This window comes from Mugil cephalus, chromosome 15 (assembly GCF_022458985.1).
Source record: "Mugil cephalus isolate CIBA_MC_2020 chromosome 15, CIBA_Mcephalus_1.1, whole genome shotgun sequence".
Taxonomy (NCBI): Eukaryota; Metazoa; Chordata; class Actinopteri; order Mugiliformes; family Mugilidae; genus Mugil; species Mugil cephalus.
Window position 1 is genome coordinate 21,270,929 of NC_061784.1, and position 20,091 is coordinate 21,291,019.

At 41.9% G+C, this 20,091-nt stretch overlaps 1 protein-coding gene across 3 annotated transcripts in view; it reads right to left on the reverse strand.

Moving 5' to 3' along the window:
- Positions 1-14,727, reverse strand: part of acsl6 (acyl-CoA synthetase long chain family member 6) — a 35,345-nt gene extending 20,618 nt beyond the window's left edge. The window contains exons 1-3 of one of the 3 annotated variants that reach the window (XM_047607813.1): positions 14,657-14,727; positions 13,687-13,811; positions 834-1,054 (exon numbers count right to left, since the gene is read on the reverse strand). In XM_047607813.1, coding sequence (XP_047463769.1) covers positions 834-1,054; positions 13,687-13,732 — 267 coding nt within the window. In that variant the 5' untranslated portion in view covers positions 13,733-13,811; positions 14,657-14,727. Of the gene's footprint in view, positions 1-833; positions 1,055-2,111; positions 2,133-13,686; positions 14,629-14,656 lie in introns of those variants that run through there. The other 2 variants (XM_047607812.1, XM_047607814.1) reach the window with 2 other exon arrangements.
- Positions 14,728-20,091: the final 5,364 nt, after the last annotated feature.

Consider the following 20,091-nt stretch of genomic DNA (forward strand, 5'->3'; position numbering starts at 1 on the left):
CTGGTCTAGGTGGGTGCGCTACATGTCTAAGTGACACCCACATGAATGAATGCCAGGTCCAAAAGTTTCCCAGAAGAACAATTGAATTGTCACAAGACGGTTTAAATGTTATTAACTTCTCCTTTCAGTGGTCATAATGTTGTGGCTGATTGGTGAAAGTGGATTGCTAATGTCATTTTCACACACACACACACACACATAAACAATGTGAGTTTATGTCTGCGAGGAACCGTTCATGAATCGATGAATCCAGACGTATTCCAATTAGATGTAATACCAATAATGGTAGTTTAATAAAAAGGAATAATATCTTAATGTGCTAAGAAATTTCCCCGTATTTTTGTTTCATCTCCCAATATTTACATTGTTATTAATCTGCCCATCACTGCCTCCTCTTTGCATCTGTGACTGATGATCCATTGCTGTTAGCGTGCCACTTGGGAATAGAATAACAACACGTTGTCACCGCGTGTCGGAAAAGATCCGGCTGATAACTCTCCCGACTAGCCCAACCCGTCGTCATCTGCTGAAACCTCCTGTCCTGTCTGCAGCCGGTACAGCTGGTGTGAGCCAGGTCAAAGAAAGAAAAACAAACACTCGCAAAGCACGCCCTCTTGTTTATGACACCCGGCTGCGTGGCAACAATTGAAGGTGACCTAAATTAGCACACCAAATAATGTATTGTATGTATTGTATTTTTGCAGTCGACCCAAGAAGATAACAATGTTTAGACACACAGCAGTAACAGGAAATATCCGCATGATTTGTCTGTATCAGCAAATTGAGTCAGTGTTAACATATTTTTTTTTTTTTTTGAATATTTGAGTCTTTACCGGAACCTCTTCGGACTGATGCAGCAGGCTGCAGGGAGGCTTGATGGGACGGGGTCTGGTGGCGAACCAGTACGCGAGCACGGCGGTCAGGGCGCCGATGCCCACGAGGGTGGAGGTCGGCAGGGAGCGGAAGAACTGGCCGATGTCGTCCATCTCTGGTATCCTCAGGCCGCTCATCATCTCCTGGGCCTGCATCTTCTCCATTAGGGTAGAACTCAGCTCTGCAGGAAGGGAAGGACACGCGTTCATCAACAGAACTTTCCTTTACAAAGTTTAGACACATCTGGAATAAAAAAAACTTTTTTTAAGATTGTACTTTACAGTCTCCATTAATCTGAGCACGTACAAAACTGTATGTACTTGCTTTTGGAGGCGTTTTTAAACTGTAACTGAATTTTAATTTCAGGTTTTACGTGATCATTCATTGCCGAATCAGCACTCTATTAAGCTGAATCAGATGTGTTGCGGATATTTAAAAACAGCTCAGAGGTTTCGCACACCGCTGCTACAGAATAAAAGAATAAATCGCCAAAAGACGTAATTGTCCCATTTGCTCGGCAGCAGTTTTATAGTCTCCAGTTTGTCTATTATTTGCAGTGCCAGAGGAAACCCGTATATGAGCCAGTTTCCAAGAGAAAATAAATAAATAAATAAATAAAATGAAGAAAGAGAAGCAGAGGGATTCAGAACCACAAAACCAGTGTCGGGCACCAGACACTGGAGTGCAGTCATACGCACAAAATAAACCATGTGAAAACATCACAAAACTGTCCACAGTTATTGCAAAAAGTGTCTTTCACTTCTGCAGACAAAATGCTAAACCAAAGTGTGGCCTCTTCCTTAATTCAATGTGTTTATGAGAATACTTTACTATGCATGTATGTATGTAGCTGTGTCTTCATTTGGTGTCAAAACTTTAATGACTGCTTTGTATTGACACACTGTCCACAGACACACGTAGGGACACGTGGCGACGTTCTTGCCTTTTCGTGTGCTCGTTTTCTGCCACAGTCTTGGCGTGATGACACACTGACAGACGCACAAGTTAAAAACAATATCAGCTACACGGTTCCGGCAGGCAAAAATAGCCTGTGCGCTAATAAGCAAGTAAGGTTCGCTCTGTTATCATTGCCAGGAAGTCTGTGTGTAAAATGAATTGTTACTTCACCCAGACAATGCATCGTCTACGGAGTAAAAGAGTCTGGTGACGAATTTAAACAGCCTTACAAACACAAAAAAAAAAACGTAACCCACACATAAGCATGTGGCTAGACTTACGAGTTACTCTCAGTAATTCAGGCACATGTGTATGTCAGACACAAGTCATCAGGAGGGGGGCTGAAAGAAGAAACCGTTGTCCAGGAAGTGGTAAAGAAGTCTCATTACAAACTTGAGATGCAGACGCAGACATTTACCACAAACACCAAAAAAAAAAAACTAAACCCTCCCACAAATTTCTCATGCTTGTGCTTCCGACGCCGTTGTTTGACAAGCGTTTCATGACTACCTTCTCTGACCTCCTCCACCTAAATCCGATGACCTTAAACACATCAGATAAGGTTGACAAAAAGTGTGAATGGGGGAAGTGGGGTGGGGGGGGGGGTCTTCCACCAACGCATTCTTGCTATTACTGTAAAAACAAGTTGGAGCAAATTATCAATACAACCACAATGACATGGGGTAGGTTTAGAAAGTACATAAAACGCACGCTTTCCGCACATTATGTCCATCTAAGGCTCGTCTTCCGACTGCACAACTGCACAACTACACACACACACACACACACACACACACACACACACACACACACACACACACACACACACTGTAAGGTGCATAATTTATCTGAGGGGGAGGCTGGTTGCAGTGCTGACGGGAGGGTTTCCTTCCCTCCCTTGGGAAATGAGTCAGAGACAGCGCCACCTGATCTCGCGAATGGTGTCGGAGGACTGCTGCAGCTCGGAGCCAATCAAGATCACTTCCTGTTTGCTCTGCGTCTCCGTCTCTCTCTCTCTCTCTCTCTCTCACCGACATGCATCATGCATACACAGTTGCAGCTACGCTGAAGGCAGCAAGTATAAATATCTGACCGTGAGAACGCTGACTGTTTTCTTCACTACGACTTTAATAAAGGGAAGCTGAACTATCAGCATGACTTTCAAAACGTTACAACACTTTCAAGCAAGCCCCCTTTTAAGGAACAAGAACAGAAACGCACACAGTTATCAAGATCTTACCATGGTAATGATTAAATACATTTACGTTTGGAAAAAAATCTTTTCTACTTCAGCCGATAGAAGCTTCGTTACATGTAAGCTGGGAACGGTGGAATGAAATGTCTCTTTAAGTTAGAAAAACCTTAAATTCTCATTAAAATAACAGGACCTTGGTGTGTTCTCTAAATGCACCTACCAACAACAAAGAAACGCCGACATGCACAATGATTTCATATTGAAAAAAACTACCACCTAAAGGACTGATAGAGCTTCATGTCTGATATCTTTTCACAGGACGGCGCAGGATGCTTTGCAGGTTATTTACGATTTATCAGCAGTGAATATCTTAAACGAAAGTATGTTATCTGCACAGAACTGCAGCGGCGTGTCTGCGTACTATCCAGTATGTCATAAATCAGATTAAGCACCTCCAGACAACTTTTAAGTCCCGTAAAGAGATTCATTACAACATTCGTCATGACAAAGTTATCCCACGCCCCATCTCTGTAATGAAACTAGAATTACTACTTTTGCATTCTTTCCTTTGTACGTCTGGAAAAAAAAAAAGTTTGTGATAAAGTTAATAACATAATAAAATGAATATAAAATAATAAAATGTATATTCATTTTTTTTTGTCTTATACAGGTAAAAAAGTATCTATCTATAAATTATAACTTTTCATATCAATAGGTGGCAGTAGTCGTTTCTCATCACCCTTTCAAGTCAGAGTGGCTATAAACAAAGATGAACATGTGCTGTGAAAATATTTGGGTGTTTGAATGTGTAGAATAGATGAAGTGTCGTCCACTAAATTGCTGAAGTGAACAACAAGTCAGGATGAGCTTTCATAACAACTACATCTGACATCAGTTCAACACACCTAAAAACATAGAAAGGTGCCCAGAGGGTTTGACACGTGGCTACGAAGCGGGACACAGGTTCAAAAGTAATGTGTTTATGGACGACCATGAACACATTTTGAAAAACCATCTCACACATTTTCCCCACAATCGCGTAGTTTCTACTTAAACCACAAAAAAAAAAAAAAAAAAAAAGCACAAAAACACACTGAGGCTATTAGGACCGTGTACAGTCATCTGTAAAGCACCGCTGACAAATGATATCACATTTACAGGACAGAGCTGTCCCTGATGATGACTTCCCAAATACTACATGAGATCGAATCCTCTGAATCGACACGGGTTTCTGTTCAGACAGAAACTATCACCTGCAACCGAAAACCACAGCATCCTTCTGATGTGTCTAAAACAGAACAGTGACTTGAAGACCGCAGGAGTCCCTGCTTCTCCTGCACTGGACAGATATTTCCTCTTTCTTTTGTCTGTTGTCCAATTTTTGTTTCATCACTGCAGTTACAGTAATGAAGATGGGGGGAGTCTTGGTCTGGTGCTTGAGAAACTTCAGCACCACAGTCAGGAACAGAAACAACTCATTGGTGGTTATAAGCTAAAAAAACACTGGCTGTCTGTACGTTTATAGTTGCTGCAGTGGTTTCAAGTAATTTCTGTTGTTTGTCCTCAGGTAATCCAAGTCAGATTCACAGACATTTTGTCCTCAGGTGTTTGAAATTAATGAATCAATGTGAAAAATTAAAGATGGGGGCATTCATTGACAGCAGAACATCTAAAACAACAATTAACAATAATTGCAACAATTTCTGATACAGCATTGCTGTGCAATAGAATAGTCCTTGAATCTATGTCACTGTCATTTTACAGAATACAGAAGTTTTGATTATTTTACAGGAACAATTTACTATATGGGGAAATACACTTTTTTGGGGAACACAGTTCTTGCTATTTCTGAGAATCGAATGTGTGGATTTGTGTCATTTATTAACAAGAGGGCAATAAACAGACTGAAAAATGACAGAATATCCCTTTCAAATATTAAAAATAAACTTTGTGCCTTATTCCACAGTCATACAAATCACTATTTTCAGGCATTTGGTGAATTTCTTGACAAACACAGCTTTTATTTGTTCAGTGTTTCTCTGCAAATGTGTAGTTAGCCTATGTCATATTTACATTTCTAAAAACATGTCATTATTGATTTTTTTTTTTTTAGGAAAAAAATGTACTTTTCATCCATTCCTGGCAAATATTTGAAAGCTATCTTAGCTTATCTTTTAGCTTCTCTTAGCTTAGTAATGTGCAGAACTGTAATAAAATGCTGAAAAGCTTTTTTATCCCCGTCTGCTCTGACCGGGACACACAAGAACATAATATTTTGAAATAAAATGTAATTACCATTAAATTACTTGGAGGCTTTATCATGTTTGTGGACGCAATGTTGAGGTAGCGTTAGCATACGGTTGCTAAGTTTTTAGAACAACATGAAAAAACGTTGAAAGCATTTTTTTTTTAAATAAAAATATTTTAACCTTTAGATGGAAAAGACTAATTTTATATTTACATAAGTAAAACTTAGACATTTTTTAATAAAAAAAAATACTTTTCATCCATTTCGAGCCAAGATATGAGCATTGTGAGTTAGCTTACCTCATCGGTTAGCTTCTATTAGCTTAGCTTAGTAATGTGCGGAGCGCGTTTTGCTAAATGTTTCGAGCAGCTGTCCACGTACTTTTTTTTTTTTTTTTTGCAATATTTTGACTTAATTGCCTTCTGCCGACTGTAAATTTTAAGTATTTGACAAGTGCCTAATGTTAAAAAACACTAAACAGTTTAAGTTTGAACAAGAAAAATTATTTACCCTACACAGCTGCCATGTGAAATAGAAATCATTAGTTTATAAATGTCAGATATTACCAAAACTGAATGCTCTTTTTAGCCAATTTAATCCGATTCACGGAGTAAATTACTGTAAATATTATTCCTGTTTTTGTGAGGGACCCATATTGTTCACGTCAAGTGTATTTGGCTATTGTCCAAACAAGTAATTGAGGACAAGTGGCTGCCATTGTGATTCAAAAAGCAACGAAATGTCAAGACCTTATTTATTTTATTTTTTTATTTTTGATAAATTATGGGCACATTTCAACTCAGTGAATGTGCGCTCGCACTTCTCACAAGTTTGTTCGTACGCCCTCAAAGAGGTATTGATCAATTTTCCTGTCATGCATTGTAGTTTCCATATTACAGATCATATCCTATATGTTATGTTGTGTTGTTCCATTTTACAGTATAGGAGAAGTATCCCTGCAGATCTCACTGGAAGATCAATGATAAAGCTCCTGTCAGGCTGGCAGCAGAGAGACTAGGTCATGTTTATGTCAGTCTCTGACGTTATGAATTAAGGTTTTATATCCATTTTCAACACTGGCATGTCACTGGTACAAATACTGATGAATTCTGAAGGGATTAAAGTTGTGACTGAAGAGCACAGATGGCATGTTTTGTACTTGCTTTGTCTACTTGATTGTCTGCATGCTTGACTGACTGCCTCTGGCATCAAAGTCAGGTTGCCATTTATGCATCAAAAGTGGGGTGTTTAAATGGCTGGATCATAAACGCAGCATCCAGTGGCTAACTTGGCCCAGCTGCAGTGGCAAGTGAGCCGCGGTGGATTAGTCGGTGTTTGAATGGAGAGGCAGCAGAGAGGGGGGAACAGCTCTTGACCAGCTCTAAATATAGACAGACTCCATAACCCACTGACACCACTGTGCACAGAGCTGGGACGGGGGAAGATGGAGAGACAGAGCAGCTGGTTACAAAAGCATCTCTATGCACAGATACACACACACTCATACGCACACATTATTTCAATCTGCAGACAATGAAGAGGAGTAGATGGAACAGGGCACCCTGGGGACAGATGGAGTGGTAGTTAAGGACTAACAAGACCAAATGAGTTAAAATTAAATAGTATTATCAAATTTACACGGGTTCATCTCTTGATAGTATGAGAATATTTTATACTTACTCAAAGTAGCAGCAAAAAACAGCAGGATAGATATGAACTGTATGATATTATAATGTACGATGACATGGGGCCAAAAACAGGAATAATTATTGTGGGTCTAGTGCAATTATTTCAAATGGTTGGCAGAACAATAATACTCTTATGTTAAATGTGTAACGTAACGCATAATAACTCAGACTGGGGTGAAACTGTACATATAAAAATAATCCAAATCGGCACCTGTTTGCAAAGGCACGTGCTCACATGTGGAGCGTGCAGGGTTAAGCAAACCAAGGAATGCCTCACTACAGACTTGCAACCACGCCACCTCTTCCTGCTCTGAAATAGCGTGACAGCAGCAGGAAACGCTCATCCTGCCAGAGACCTAATTGGCCGCCAGGAGAGATGCAAACATCGAGCCGTTGGTTCAGTTGGCGGCCAAAGAAGGAACAAGAGTCATTTTCCTTGTTATATTGAAGGGGAACAAGAAGAGGAGGGGGAACGCAATAATCTGTCCTACACAGACCAGAACACAAACTCCGCCAAAGCTTCAGCTCCACACTTCATTTCTCCAGACGGTGCAGGTTTAAGTGCTGAGTGGGAGTAACTGCCCTCTTTGCACAGGGGGCTATGTCCTATCTCAGCGGGTGACTCCTTTGAAAATTTCATAATGGGATTAAAAGTCAGATTCACGAGGCTCCTCAGAGAATTATTGTCATCTTCAGTGGTGATTTAGATGATAACCAGAGTACATCACTCACGGTGAACCCTCGGCACACTGTCTCATTGGAGGAACGCGAGGAGGTGGAGGAGGGGGTTCAGGCCTGAAGGCCACATCTGTATAATCATACCCACCCCCCTTTCTCTGCACTGTCAGAATCCAGCTCAGCGGCTCAAGAAGAATAAAAAAACATATTTTTTTACAAGTGGGACATCAAATGTATCGTAATGAAGCCGAGATGAGACCTGCCTTCATTTGCATGATTATTTTTTGCATGAATGGGGTCATCTATCCACTACAGCCTGAAGCCACGAGAGCCGCTGCACTGCAGTAACCCCAGTATCCCCTGGGGCACACACACACGCAAACAGACGAGCACGTCCGCATACTGTCCGTGTCTTTAAGTCCATCCCTGTTGTCCTTCCACGAAGACTGTTGCTTCAGCTGTGCGACAAAGGAGCAGCAGGCCAGCAGCATCACCATGAGCGGCAACAGTGACCTTCATCCGCGCGCGAACTCGGGGACCTCTCTGCTGAATCTGAAGTAATGAAACCGTGAGATGCCATCTTCCTGCAGCAGGAAACTGGATGCGTTTACAGCTCTGATGTACTTAAAGGCCAATGCCACACAAATCTTACAGTTTTCACACTCTCTTGTTCTCTTCTGGGGGATGTTTGGGGCTATGTTGCAACCACGGATAGAAAAAGTTTATTCGTGAAACACTGTATATTCTCAACCAGCTGTACTACTGAATGCTCCAAATGCTGATGAAGCTTGAGCGTGATTTAGAGTTTGCTCATTCACTCAGCGGAATGATTGATCGAGATGCCCACTCCGCATTAGTTTGCAAAGAGTTGCATAAAGACTTCACTGTACATTAATTGTATTAAACCACCTCCTCACTGGCCTAAGGTTCAGTTTATGGCATTAGTTTGTTGATAATATCCCGGGCTTTCCAATCGGACATTCAATCGCGCCATCTGTCTTGTCTTTTGAAAAGCGATAGAGGATCAGTGACCCTGAAATCTAATCTGACAAAACAGAACTGATAGTGAGCAAAAAAAAAAAAAAAAAGGAGGAACAAATAAGCTGTTTGAAGAAATTCGATACAACGCCGCCGCGTCGCTTGGCGTGAACATCAGGAGACGCACACTTGACTGCAAGGCCCGACAGATGTGCACACTACTCAGGGAACATGATACAGACAGTATCGTATCTATTACACAACATTAAGAGCACAGACTGTGACTGAACAGCTGGGTTAAATAAATAAACATTTGAACTTTTCATACAAGCCAGCGAAACCCAGCAGTGAGCAGGCCGTTGCAGTGAAGGAACAGAAGAGAAATGACAATTCAAGACAGCATCAATTCTTCTAGGTCCACTTTCACACAGTTTTTGAGAACTAGCCACAGATCTTGTGTGGATGTAGGCTTCCTCAAACCCTTCAGTCTCTTCATCTAATCCCAAACACAGTCCATGGTGTAACGACTTCTAGTTCTTCTTTACGCTAAAGATAGTTCTTAATGACCCTGGATGGATGTTTGGGGTCTCTGACCTGCTGCAGAATAAATTAAGGGAACCAATCATACTCTTCCCTGATTACGTTATTATTATTCATGGTACTGCATGATGGATAAATATCTGCCTTTATTTCTCAGCATTGAGGACCATTAATCCTGACAAAATCTCCAACTCCGTTTGCAGAGATGCAGCCCCAAACTTGCACGGAACCTCAACCACGCTACACTGTTTCCTGCAGACACTCATTATTGTAGTGCTCTCCTTCAGTGAACAAACTGCCTTCTGCTACAGACAAACGTTTCATATTTTGACTCATCAGTCCACAGCACCTGCTGCCATTTTTTCTGCACCCCAGTTCCTATGATTTCCATGTATAGTTGAGTCTCTTGGTCTTGTTCCAGCTCTTCCATAAAGACCACTTCTGGCCAGACTTCTCCAGTCAGTAGATGGGTGAACCTGGGTCCCACCGTTTTCTGCCAGTTCTGAGCTGATGGCTCTGTTGGACATTTTCTGATTTGGAAGGGAAATAATCTTGAAGTGTTTTTAATCTGCTGCACTAAGGGTCCTGCGTCTACGATCCATCAAAATCCCTGACTCTGTGCAAGTGTACCTATAAGGACTGACTTACTTTTCTTTCTCACTTTGCATTTTGTAAATAAATTATGAAAATAAACATTACTTATAGTTTTGAAAGCATTCTTAATTTACAGCATCTATTTCACAACTCCCTAAAACTGCTGCCCAGTACTGTACATATACACACATTTCAGTTAAATACAAAAAAAAAAAAGAAAAGGTGAAATGTTTACAGTAGGAGGATGTGTTAAACGTTCGGTGCTGCAGGATATGCACTGATCAGGGCTTGTGAATGAGACTTCCTGTGACCCCTGAGGCTTAAAAAGGAGGAAAGGCAACCCTTAAGTCCCGCCCCATCGGCCCATCCGAGGGCCGTCACCAATGATTAGAGTCCAGCACGGGCAGATTACAGCCTATTAGCACAGAGGCAGATGACCAGTAGTAACCTCACTACAGCAGTCTATTTAAAGACATTCTACTCTCTGTATCTTTAAAGAATCCTTCTCTGATTTTCATATTCACTTGCATCCCATGCACCGTATCTTTCTTTGTGCTCTTGCTTTTCTTTTCTGTTCAGCCTCAATGCTTAATCATCGTTGCACGGCAACTACAATACTTCCGTACTCTCTTTGATCCAATCAAGCGAATCTTTCGCCGCCATTCCTTCACTTAAACCATCCTCTAGGATTTAAAACACCACTTTTTTTGTTTTTACTGTCCCTGGCAGAAAATTCACCCCGACAATATCACATCCTTCCTCAAGATGCAATGCAACAAATAACAGCAAACAGCAAATAAACACAGATAAAAGGTACAAGTTGTAGAATAAAGGAGTATAAAGGATGAGCTACTTAACATGTGTATAATAAAAAAAATGTAGCAGACAAGTAAAGTAAAATGAGAAATACAAAGAAAACTCAATTAAAGACGCAAAGCAGGCAGCCAGGCTAAAGTGTAATTGCATGGCAGAAGGGTTAAAGCAGCTGTGGACTAGGCAGCGGCACTTACAAAGGAGTCGGAGGAAGCCAGGCAGCCGGTGAGGTGTGATGTGTGTTTGTGTGGTGGTGTGCGTTTGTGTGGTGTATCAAGGGGCATCGGGCCGATATCACGTTACCCTGGAGCAAACTAGTGATTACCTGTCCCAGTGCCACCGGCCAGATTAAGCTGAGGCAAGCAAGAGGAAGGCAGCGGCGCGCGTTTCGCCCTAGTTTGGGCCTCGCTGGCTTCCGTATCACACCACCCTCAGCTCGGCAGACGCTGCACTCTCTCACCACACCCACCAAGCCCAGCCCTCCCTCCACCTCTCTCTCTCTGTCTCTCCCTCTCTCTGACATCCTCCCATTACCTAGACACACAGGCTGCTCCTTTACACAATGACACACACACACTGGCATAGTGACGGACAATTTGCAAATATGCGTCAGTGCCTATATTCAAACCAACACTTGTGCTCACGCTGATCACGCTCGCACGGTTAAACAAATTGCACATTAATTGAAGGGTGCCACCTTATACTTTGATTTGACTATCAAACTAAGAGAGCAGGAGGGCTTTTAGATCTATGCCTAGGGGCGTCACGACTCTTTATAGATCATTTTCCGAGGTTCCTTTTCCTCCTTCCTCTATCTATTAATAAAGGGTTTTGTTAAGCATGCGCAAAACAACACCACACACTTCATTTTAGAGCTAAAAAATGCCGACAACCAACAGCTAAGTGGCAACATCCTACTGCTTCTTATATATATAAAAAAGACTTCTCAAAAAAAGAGGAAACGTTGCTTAGTTCTTTATTTGTAGCACATCATTTTAGAAACTGTCACCAAACCCTGTGGTTGTCGCACATACACAGACACGCAACGCTGTCGTCCAAAAACAGAAGCTACAAACTCGTTGTGCGCTACCCAGAAGGCATTAAAAGACACAAGCAGACATGGTTCAGCACTTTAGGCTGAGCCATCACCCGACATCCTTCAATATGAGGCAAGAGTGCACTGAATGCTGACACAGCAATAATCCGCTCAAAGAGAAAGCTGCCATGTGGCTCTGAGAGCACCCGGACTGGATAATGATATTGATTATTGATTACATTCGAGTTGTTTCTCTAAATACCACAACTTCCAGACATGTCCAAGCATCTGAATTCGTCTCAACATTCATCCTGCCGTACTATGAGGTCATGCGGTTCATCTTCAAATTCACACTCTACCTTCCCATTCATTAGAGTTTATTTCAAATAAAGCAATCCAACAAATTACAAAAAAGGGTAACGTGTCAAGCTCAAGACTCGTGTAGTTACAAGTCGCTATTCCTCATTTGGGACTGAATACGCAGCCACCATCATTGTATTAATTAAATATTGAGGGAGGAAAAAGAATAGGTTTACACGCTGGGGCCGCACTAGACGATGATTAAGATAAATTATTTACACTGAAAAGCAGCAGGGTGCTGGGACGTGATGGCAGATGGAAGGTGCCATGGGTCCTCCCAAGGGGCCATCTTCTGGTGTCTCTGTGGTGTCCTTTTTTATTTTTATTGTTTTTTCAGTCCAACAAACAAAATTTTGCCCCTTATCCTCTGACTGACTGCATCAGTCATTTAACATCCAACACCTGCAACTCTGTAACTGCTTATTGTTTAATATTAACCCACCATCAGCCAAAAATGCCAGCTGCTGGTCTCTTAGCAACCATGCGGCGCAGCCTCTGTTTAAGAGTAATCGGAGGAACGCGTTGTTCAGCGTTTAAACTTTGCCTTGCGCGTAATCTGCCACCGTGTTCCATTAAGGAATCAATGCGTTCCGTTTCTTCGACATCCCTGTGCCTTGCGCTGCATCCGATCCTGAACACCGCAGCGAGCTTGGAAAGGATTATATTTACTAAGAGCACACGACATGTCAACGACAGGGCTCTGCGCAGCGTCGACGGCCCTGGAATCGTTCTGTAAACCGGGGTGGGGGTGGTGTCGGTTCAAGCGGAGCACGGTGTGCTGTGCGGTTTGCCGGTAGGCCGCAGGATTTCAGCACCCTTCGCTCCTGGACAGCTCCACCCAATCGGATGCCGTTTCTCCAAGCACGTCATCCGTCCTCATCCTCTTCATCCTCCCTCCCTCCATCACGGAGACATGGCGGAGGACATCACAGTGCTGACTTTCACAACCGGCTTCCGTACATATATGATCTTAAATAAACCTATAAGGGGTGTAAATGTGTTCAGCCTTGTTCAGGTGGTAACAAACTGCAGGTCAGCACGGTCTGGGTAAACAGGCTGTTGAGGGATGAAAGCTAATAGGGGCTTTAAATGACGTGTGTCCGGTTTTTACGCACAATGTCACACGACCTTAGCAGCTGGCCGGCCTAAAACGCACACCTTTGATCCGGTTTTGTTCACAATGAGAACGATACTTTAGCCAATAGGTTGATTCCCAATGCAAATTGCAAACGTAGACACGAAATATTAAGGTATTTATTACTATAACGACCGCACGGATCTTGCAGTCGCATGGTAGCTTCTGCACTTAACTCCTACCTGCTTACAGATAGCTAACGCCGACCTGAAAGCATTCTTCAGCGTTAGCCCTGATATTGCAGGAGCTTTGGAGCAGAAAATTTAAGTATCGGCGTGGCTACATTGATATATTAAGGCTTGCACGGCGTTTATCACACGTGTAGTCTGGGTAAAATGAAATAATGTCACCGGCGTCATTATGATGCAGGCAATGTGCCAAGTGCGGCAACTGATCGGCATTAATGTGAAGCTTTCATAAAAAAAATGGCAGATAATTCTGTCTTTGAGAGAGAGAAAAAAAAAGCCGGTAATGAATGAACCACGATGCGCCCCAGCCCCCGCCTGACATGTGCATCGCCATTGACTCCGGCACAGCCGCGCTAAATCATAAAGACAAACGGAAAAATAGAAAGAGCCGTTCAAAACTCACCTAATATAATCCAGAGCGACCCAGAGACCAAAACGAATGCGAGCATGTCTTTCTCATTGAGTCAGCTGTCCCGGTGCAGGAGCGGCTCAAAACTGCAGCATCGACTGCAGCAAGTCGCCGACAATCTGGGAGATTAAGGAGGGGGGTGCGGGAGGGGAGGGGGGGGACGACAATATATTTGAGACAGACCACGGTGGGGGAGCTGTGCAGGGGATGAAGATGACCAGCAGGTTTCACTGTGAAGATTTCGCCTGAAAAAACGACACGTGTTGGCTGAAAAAACAGACCCCGACAGACTATTGAAGCATCCTTCCTGGTGGATTTTTCCACCTTCACCTACTTGGCTGCTGCGCAATGGCAGACACCCGGGCTGTGTTTCAGGTTCTCGTCGGACGGAAGAGCCAATTAAGGTTATTTGCTGTCAATTACCGACCTAGTTCATCAATTGATTAAGTATTTATTGTGAAATGCATTTTTTGTTTTCCGGATCCAAATGCGATGATACTGTCAGTACATTCGTGCATGAAACGTGTGAATGTGCCAGACTGCAGTGGCGCAAAGCTACCTGGGTATTATAACATATATATATAGTATAAATATATTTATTTTAAGCATCGATTTATTACACAATATTTGGTACATCACGCCACCCCCTGCAGCTGAGCACAGCCGCGACACGGAGTAACTTTGCATCACGATCACGTGGTGCAGTAGGACACGCCCAATGAACTAAAGTAACCTTGAGAAAGGCTGAAGAGGAGACAGAGGGTGAGTCAACAGAGAAGATGATCAGAGATAGGAGAATAAATAAGAATTACAGTCTGAATAATCGTTTCAGGCACATTTGCATGTGATCACATCACCTTTGTCTTTACCGTTATTTCCCCTTTGCTCGGGTCATGTGTGAGTTTGTTTAACACAGAATCACAGAAGTGTTAGATGTCTTGTTGTGTTGCACTATGCGACTGACCTTGTCACTCCTAAGGACCAGTAGGCTAATCTGTCAGTTGTAGCTGTGCCCTTCCTGTTCCTCTTTCATCCTGTTGCACAGAAACACAGAAACACACACACACACACACACACACACACAGGGCAACAAACAACCATCTCACAGGTTAAATAATAAAAAAAAACTAAACAAAGATCTGTTCATTAATTGAGGATGAAAAAAAGTGACACAATCAAATTATGGAATGTGAAATTCTTCTTTTTTCTTTTTTTATCTCAGCTCAGTTTGTAAATTTTAATCTACTCACCAGTTATCTGCTGGCAGGGCACAAGAAGAGTGATTCGGTTTAGGTGGGGGCACTAAAACAGACCCTTTAGTTTGTTTATTTTGCAATGGGACCAAAGTACACAAAATTAGAAAAGGGTCTGCCAAAGTAAACTATTTTCTAGCCCTTGAATGGAAAATTTCCATATACTGAGGTAAATGTCATATGTTCCGTTGTATTCTTGTTCTTTTAGGGCTTTTATTTTTATTGCGTTGTATATTTTGTTCTTAAACATTGACCTAAAATGCTCTCACAAATAAAATGTGTTATTATTATTATTATTATTATTTTCCACTCTCGATGCTCGATGCTCTGTCTGTGACTGTGAGCCCATGTGCAGAGGATGGATTAAACAAACAATGATTTCTGTGTGTGTTTTCCTTATTTTCCAACAGAAATGTCCACCACAAGCTAAAAAGAGACAAGACTGTCTCTTGAGACTGTTTTCATTTTTATTATGTCATAGACGTGGGAGGCTGTGGTTGATCTTAAGAGTCAAATAGGATTAAAAAAAAACTAAACAGGGATTAAGACTTTCTCCATATACACTCCCTCTCACGTGATGGTCAGAAATAGTAAATTCCTCATGTTTAAATGTCAAAAATACCCTATTTGTATATAAAATATGACACGTTATAGTGTTTGTTCAGTAAAAGAAAAAAACTGTCATTTCACCAAGCCGTATTTAAGCACAACTATGTTTGGAGTTAATTGCTGAGAAGCAGATGAAGCAGAACGGAAAGTCATTGAAAAATAGGTGATTGTAAGCGGAGTGGAAATTTAAACGTCTTTCAGGTCACACGGTTTCATAACTGCATCTGTCTGTCTACAGAAAAGGAGAATCTTTGATGTTTCAGTGTCAAATGATCGCTCATTGTTGTGTTTGTTCATTGAAAAACTGTATATCTATATATTATATATATTTTCTTTTGTTCTCGCTAAGTTATCTTTTATTTAATGTTATGAGTTAATAGCTGTTACACCAGGTAAAATTCCTGTGTACATTTAACATCTGGCCAAAAAAAGAGATTCTGATTCTGAAAAAACAAGGATGTGATGATGGATTTGTTGCTGTAAGTCATAATGCTATGTATGGTTAATCTAAAAATCCTTCAGTTTTCATGGTTTAAAGACGAGACGGAGTATTCCTCCCATCAGCATCTCATTTCCTTACATTAAACATAGGTTGCTGCTGTGTCTGTCCATTCAAGAAAACTTGAAACAAGAGGATTACGCAGCTGAAGCACATGGGAGCAAAGATATTAAGATAAAAAAAAAAAAAAAAGTTGATATTGATCTTTGTGGTTAAATGGTTTCAACTACAAAAAATAAATAAAATCGCCCTGTCTCCAATTTCCTTATCTTGCCACAAGTTTAAGGATGTTTTACATGATGCACTCCATGAAATGCACTTTGACCCAGTAACCGTTCCACAGAAAGGGCTCAGTGTTTTACTGCTCTCCTTTTAATCATTCACCACATCTTAAAATTACAGCACCAACCCAGAGAGCTAATGTAATTCCTTTTAACGTGCCAAATCGAATGAGGCCCGTTTACACAGGGCAATCTAATCTAAACTAATGCTCTAATGCAGTTTATCTGTTTATCTTATGGCTTAACATGGACCTGCATCTCGTATGAAGTCTAATTTATATTACAGGAAGAGGCTACAGGGAACCACCGCAGAGTGGGGCAAAGGTGGCAGGTAAATAACATACGGTGAAAGTGGGGACATAAAAACAGGTGCGGCCTTTCTTTAGCTTTTAGCACCGCCCACTCCTGCTGCATTCTCCTAATTTAATCCAGTTGTTTTAGTTTAATTCTTTGGTTCTGTCATAAGACGACAAAACACATGCATTCAAATGTGCAAAACCAAACAACCACACAGAAAGATATGTCAAAAAAAAAGTGTAATGCACGACATTGAAGCATGCCACAGGAGCAGATTAAGATCATTTAGTTCCTCAGTAGCACTCACAAAGGTCAAAGTAGAGTTTTTAGGGTGGACTAATAAATATTTGAATAATTAACAGATCTGATAATCATAGTCTCTCTTTAAAAACACATTTTTGCATTAAAGACAATAATGAAAATGTATAAAAGTAGGAATTCAGTACAGTAAAAAAAAGAAAAAAAAGGAATACTATTCATCTAAATATGTGTCACAGACCTTTTTCACTTCTGCATTGTATTCATTACAAAACCCCTCAACATCAACTGTGGGAACCACTGCACTAAACTCTGCAACTGAACAGGAACATCTAAAATAAATAAATAAATAAATAAAAATACCCCCAAGTACCCCCTGTTTGTATCAGGGGATATTTCAACCAATGCTAACAAAATAAAATGCATGCACTCCAGCTAAGTGGTTAGAAAATATTTTATGGTCTGTTCAGTCTCAGACAAAACCCGTCTGATCTTGATAAACTTACACATGGTGGTATGTTGCAGCAGCTCTCATAAACAAACAGTACTTTGATGGGCCTGATGGGGGAGCTAAATTCTGTGAGAGTGTTCAGTAAAATGCTGAACTTGGCAGGCCAGTTTGTCTGAAACCAGAGCAGGAAGTGCAGCTTGTGTGGGTGTGTGAGGGTGATCAGCCAGAGGGCTGAAGTCTTTCATAAAAAGTCATCCCACTTACTCACGTCGGTTAAAATCCAGCATGTGTTTGAGCCTGCTGTTATATAAGTGCAGCACTCTCAGCCCCCTCACAATCCTCTCATGCCTCCTCTATTACCAAAAACTTTCTGTTTCATACAAATATCTTCTCAGTTTCCATGTGTCATCCAAGTCAGAGGTTAAAATGTCAAAGAATTAAAATGTAGACTATGAAGGAGTGCAGGACTTAACCCCAAATAAAGTCTCACCTACACGTTCTAGTGAAAAGCAAGTTTTCTTTCTTTTTTTCCCCATTTTTGAGAGAGTTTAACATGATACTAGTTTCTAGCTTAGTGTGAAAAAATAAGAAAGGCTTGAAACAGCAGCGAGGCAGCAGTTAACTTAAAATCATAGTACGACCAGCTGAGGTTGTCATGTGCACAAATGGAAAACCAATTATGCGACAAGTGCTACGCTGCAAACATAGCGATGGAAATAGCTGAGATGCAATGCAGCTGCGTCGTAATTCGCAGAACAACTGACGCCAAATAAAGTGTCCCCCTAAAAAATCAGTCCGTGCCATCCCACCCGTGTGAGGCTGCAGCGTGGCCCACTAATGAGAGCTTTGACTTTATCCAATGTCAGTGAGCTGTCAAAGCAGATGGTCCGAGGGGGGGGATTGGATGCTCAAGCGGCTTGTCTCATGCCAAAGCCTCAAATTACTGTTTTAGCCTTGCAGGTGGCCTTAATAATCAGACTCACTACGAGTGCAAAAACACATTGCAATAAATTGCAGAGGGGCGGTTGTAAGCGCGGTTGTAAAAACACATCAGATGTAGATTCCAGTAAGGGCAATGAACCCTAATCAGTCACCAATGTTTGATTGAAGTGGCTGTATTTCAGGATTAGGCTGGTGATGTAAGGTATTTTTTACAGGTTTAACTATATTAAAATGAGAATGCTGGAGCACGCTCCACAAACAATCCTCTCTGCACACATCCATATTTAATGCACAGGCACAAACAGGTGCATGGATGAATACATCAAGTGTACACCCGTGTACACCAGACAATATAATGAATGACTTTATATATATTTCCTTATTTTCTTTGTCAGCTCTATAGCTCTTATTGTACGTTTGCTGTCTCACAGTGAATTTCCCTGACCAGGAATAAGCAAAGGGTCAAGATTCAACATGTTTATTGTCATATGCACAATAATAAAAAATTAAAAAAATTAAAAAAAGGAAGAAAGAAAAAAGTTTTATATCATCTTGAAACGTGGTTTCTATGTCATGATTAAAATATTTTAGTTGAAGTATTATTCTAAATTGAAATATTTCTTGCCACAGCTACCGGGAGTGAATTCCTATAATTCACATATTTCCCTCCAAGCTGCAGAACTGTTTGACAGGTGTAGGCATTAAAAAATAAATAATTATGTAAGTGGGAAACTCGGGATGATTTTCCCCTTCGAATCCATGTTTACTGGGAAATCCCACAGGCTGACTGCCGGTGAAAACTCCCTGCCATTCCCTTCCCGAGGGGGCGCGCACTCGCGCCGCGTCTCACAAGAGCGCGCACACGTGGGAAGCCCCTAGATGGACAGAACCGGGTGATGCGACAAAGCCGGCGTGGGGTTTCCCAAATTCCCCGCGCTCGAACAACCCAAACGTGACCTGCGGGTCTCGATACTATGCGCAGCGTGAACCTGAGAGCTGAGATTCAGCATGCGCGATTAAATAACACGCATTCGTTGTGCCATTCAACTTTTATTTTGCCCCCTTTTGCAGATTTGTGCGCGCGTTACTTTGTCTTTGGCGCTTGTTGCCACAGATGCAAGCGGCAGCGCAAACCCTCTGCAGTCTTCCCGACCGAGCGCACAAACCGGTAACTCCCCGCACAATTCACCGCCGCTTCTTCTCCCCTCTGCCTCACCGCGACTGCACCGACTCACATCCACGCGGCGAGGAAGCCTGGGACAGCGCTGCCCCCAGTGGAGGATGAAAAATACTACACCATTTCTTGTAAATGCCCCACTTCTCAGGCCGGTTGCTGTTTATACTAAAGGGCTGGTCCCATGCGCATGTTTGTCATGCCAGGCTGTGTGGGGCGAATTTTGGCAAGCAAGTCGGCAATGGACACGCACGCGCATACGCGTCTGTGATTAGTGATTAGAAGTGAAATGCATATCTTTATTTTAATAAAGAAAACTTTTGCACAAATTGAGGGGTCGGCTGTTTGATCGCCAGTGTCAATGTGATTGAGATTATTGCTCTCGTCTATGCCACTATGAGCACAAATAAAACATTAATTCGTGTATAAATATCGTAATGGATCCTAATTCGCACTGCGAGACGTCGCCTGCAAATAATAAACTTTTGCAGAAAGCGGGTCAACTGCAACGTGTGCATCGTATATGTGGATGCGCGCGGGGCCAGGTCACCGGTGGTGTCGTCTACGTGCAGCGCGCCGCCGTGATCAAACCTGTGTTGTTATTAACTTCCCTCTTGCTCTCATCAGCGTGATTT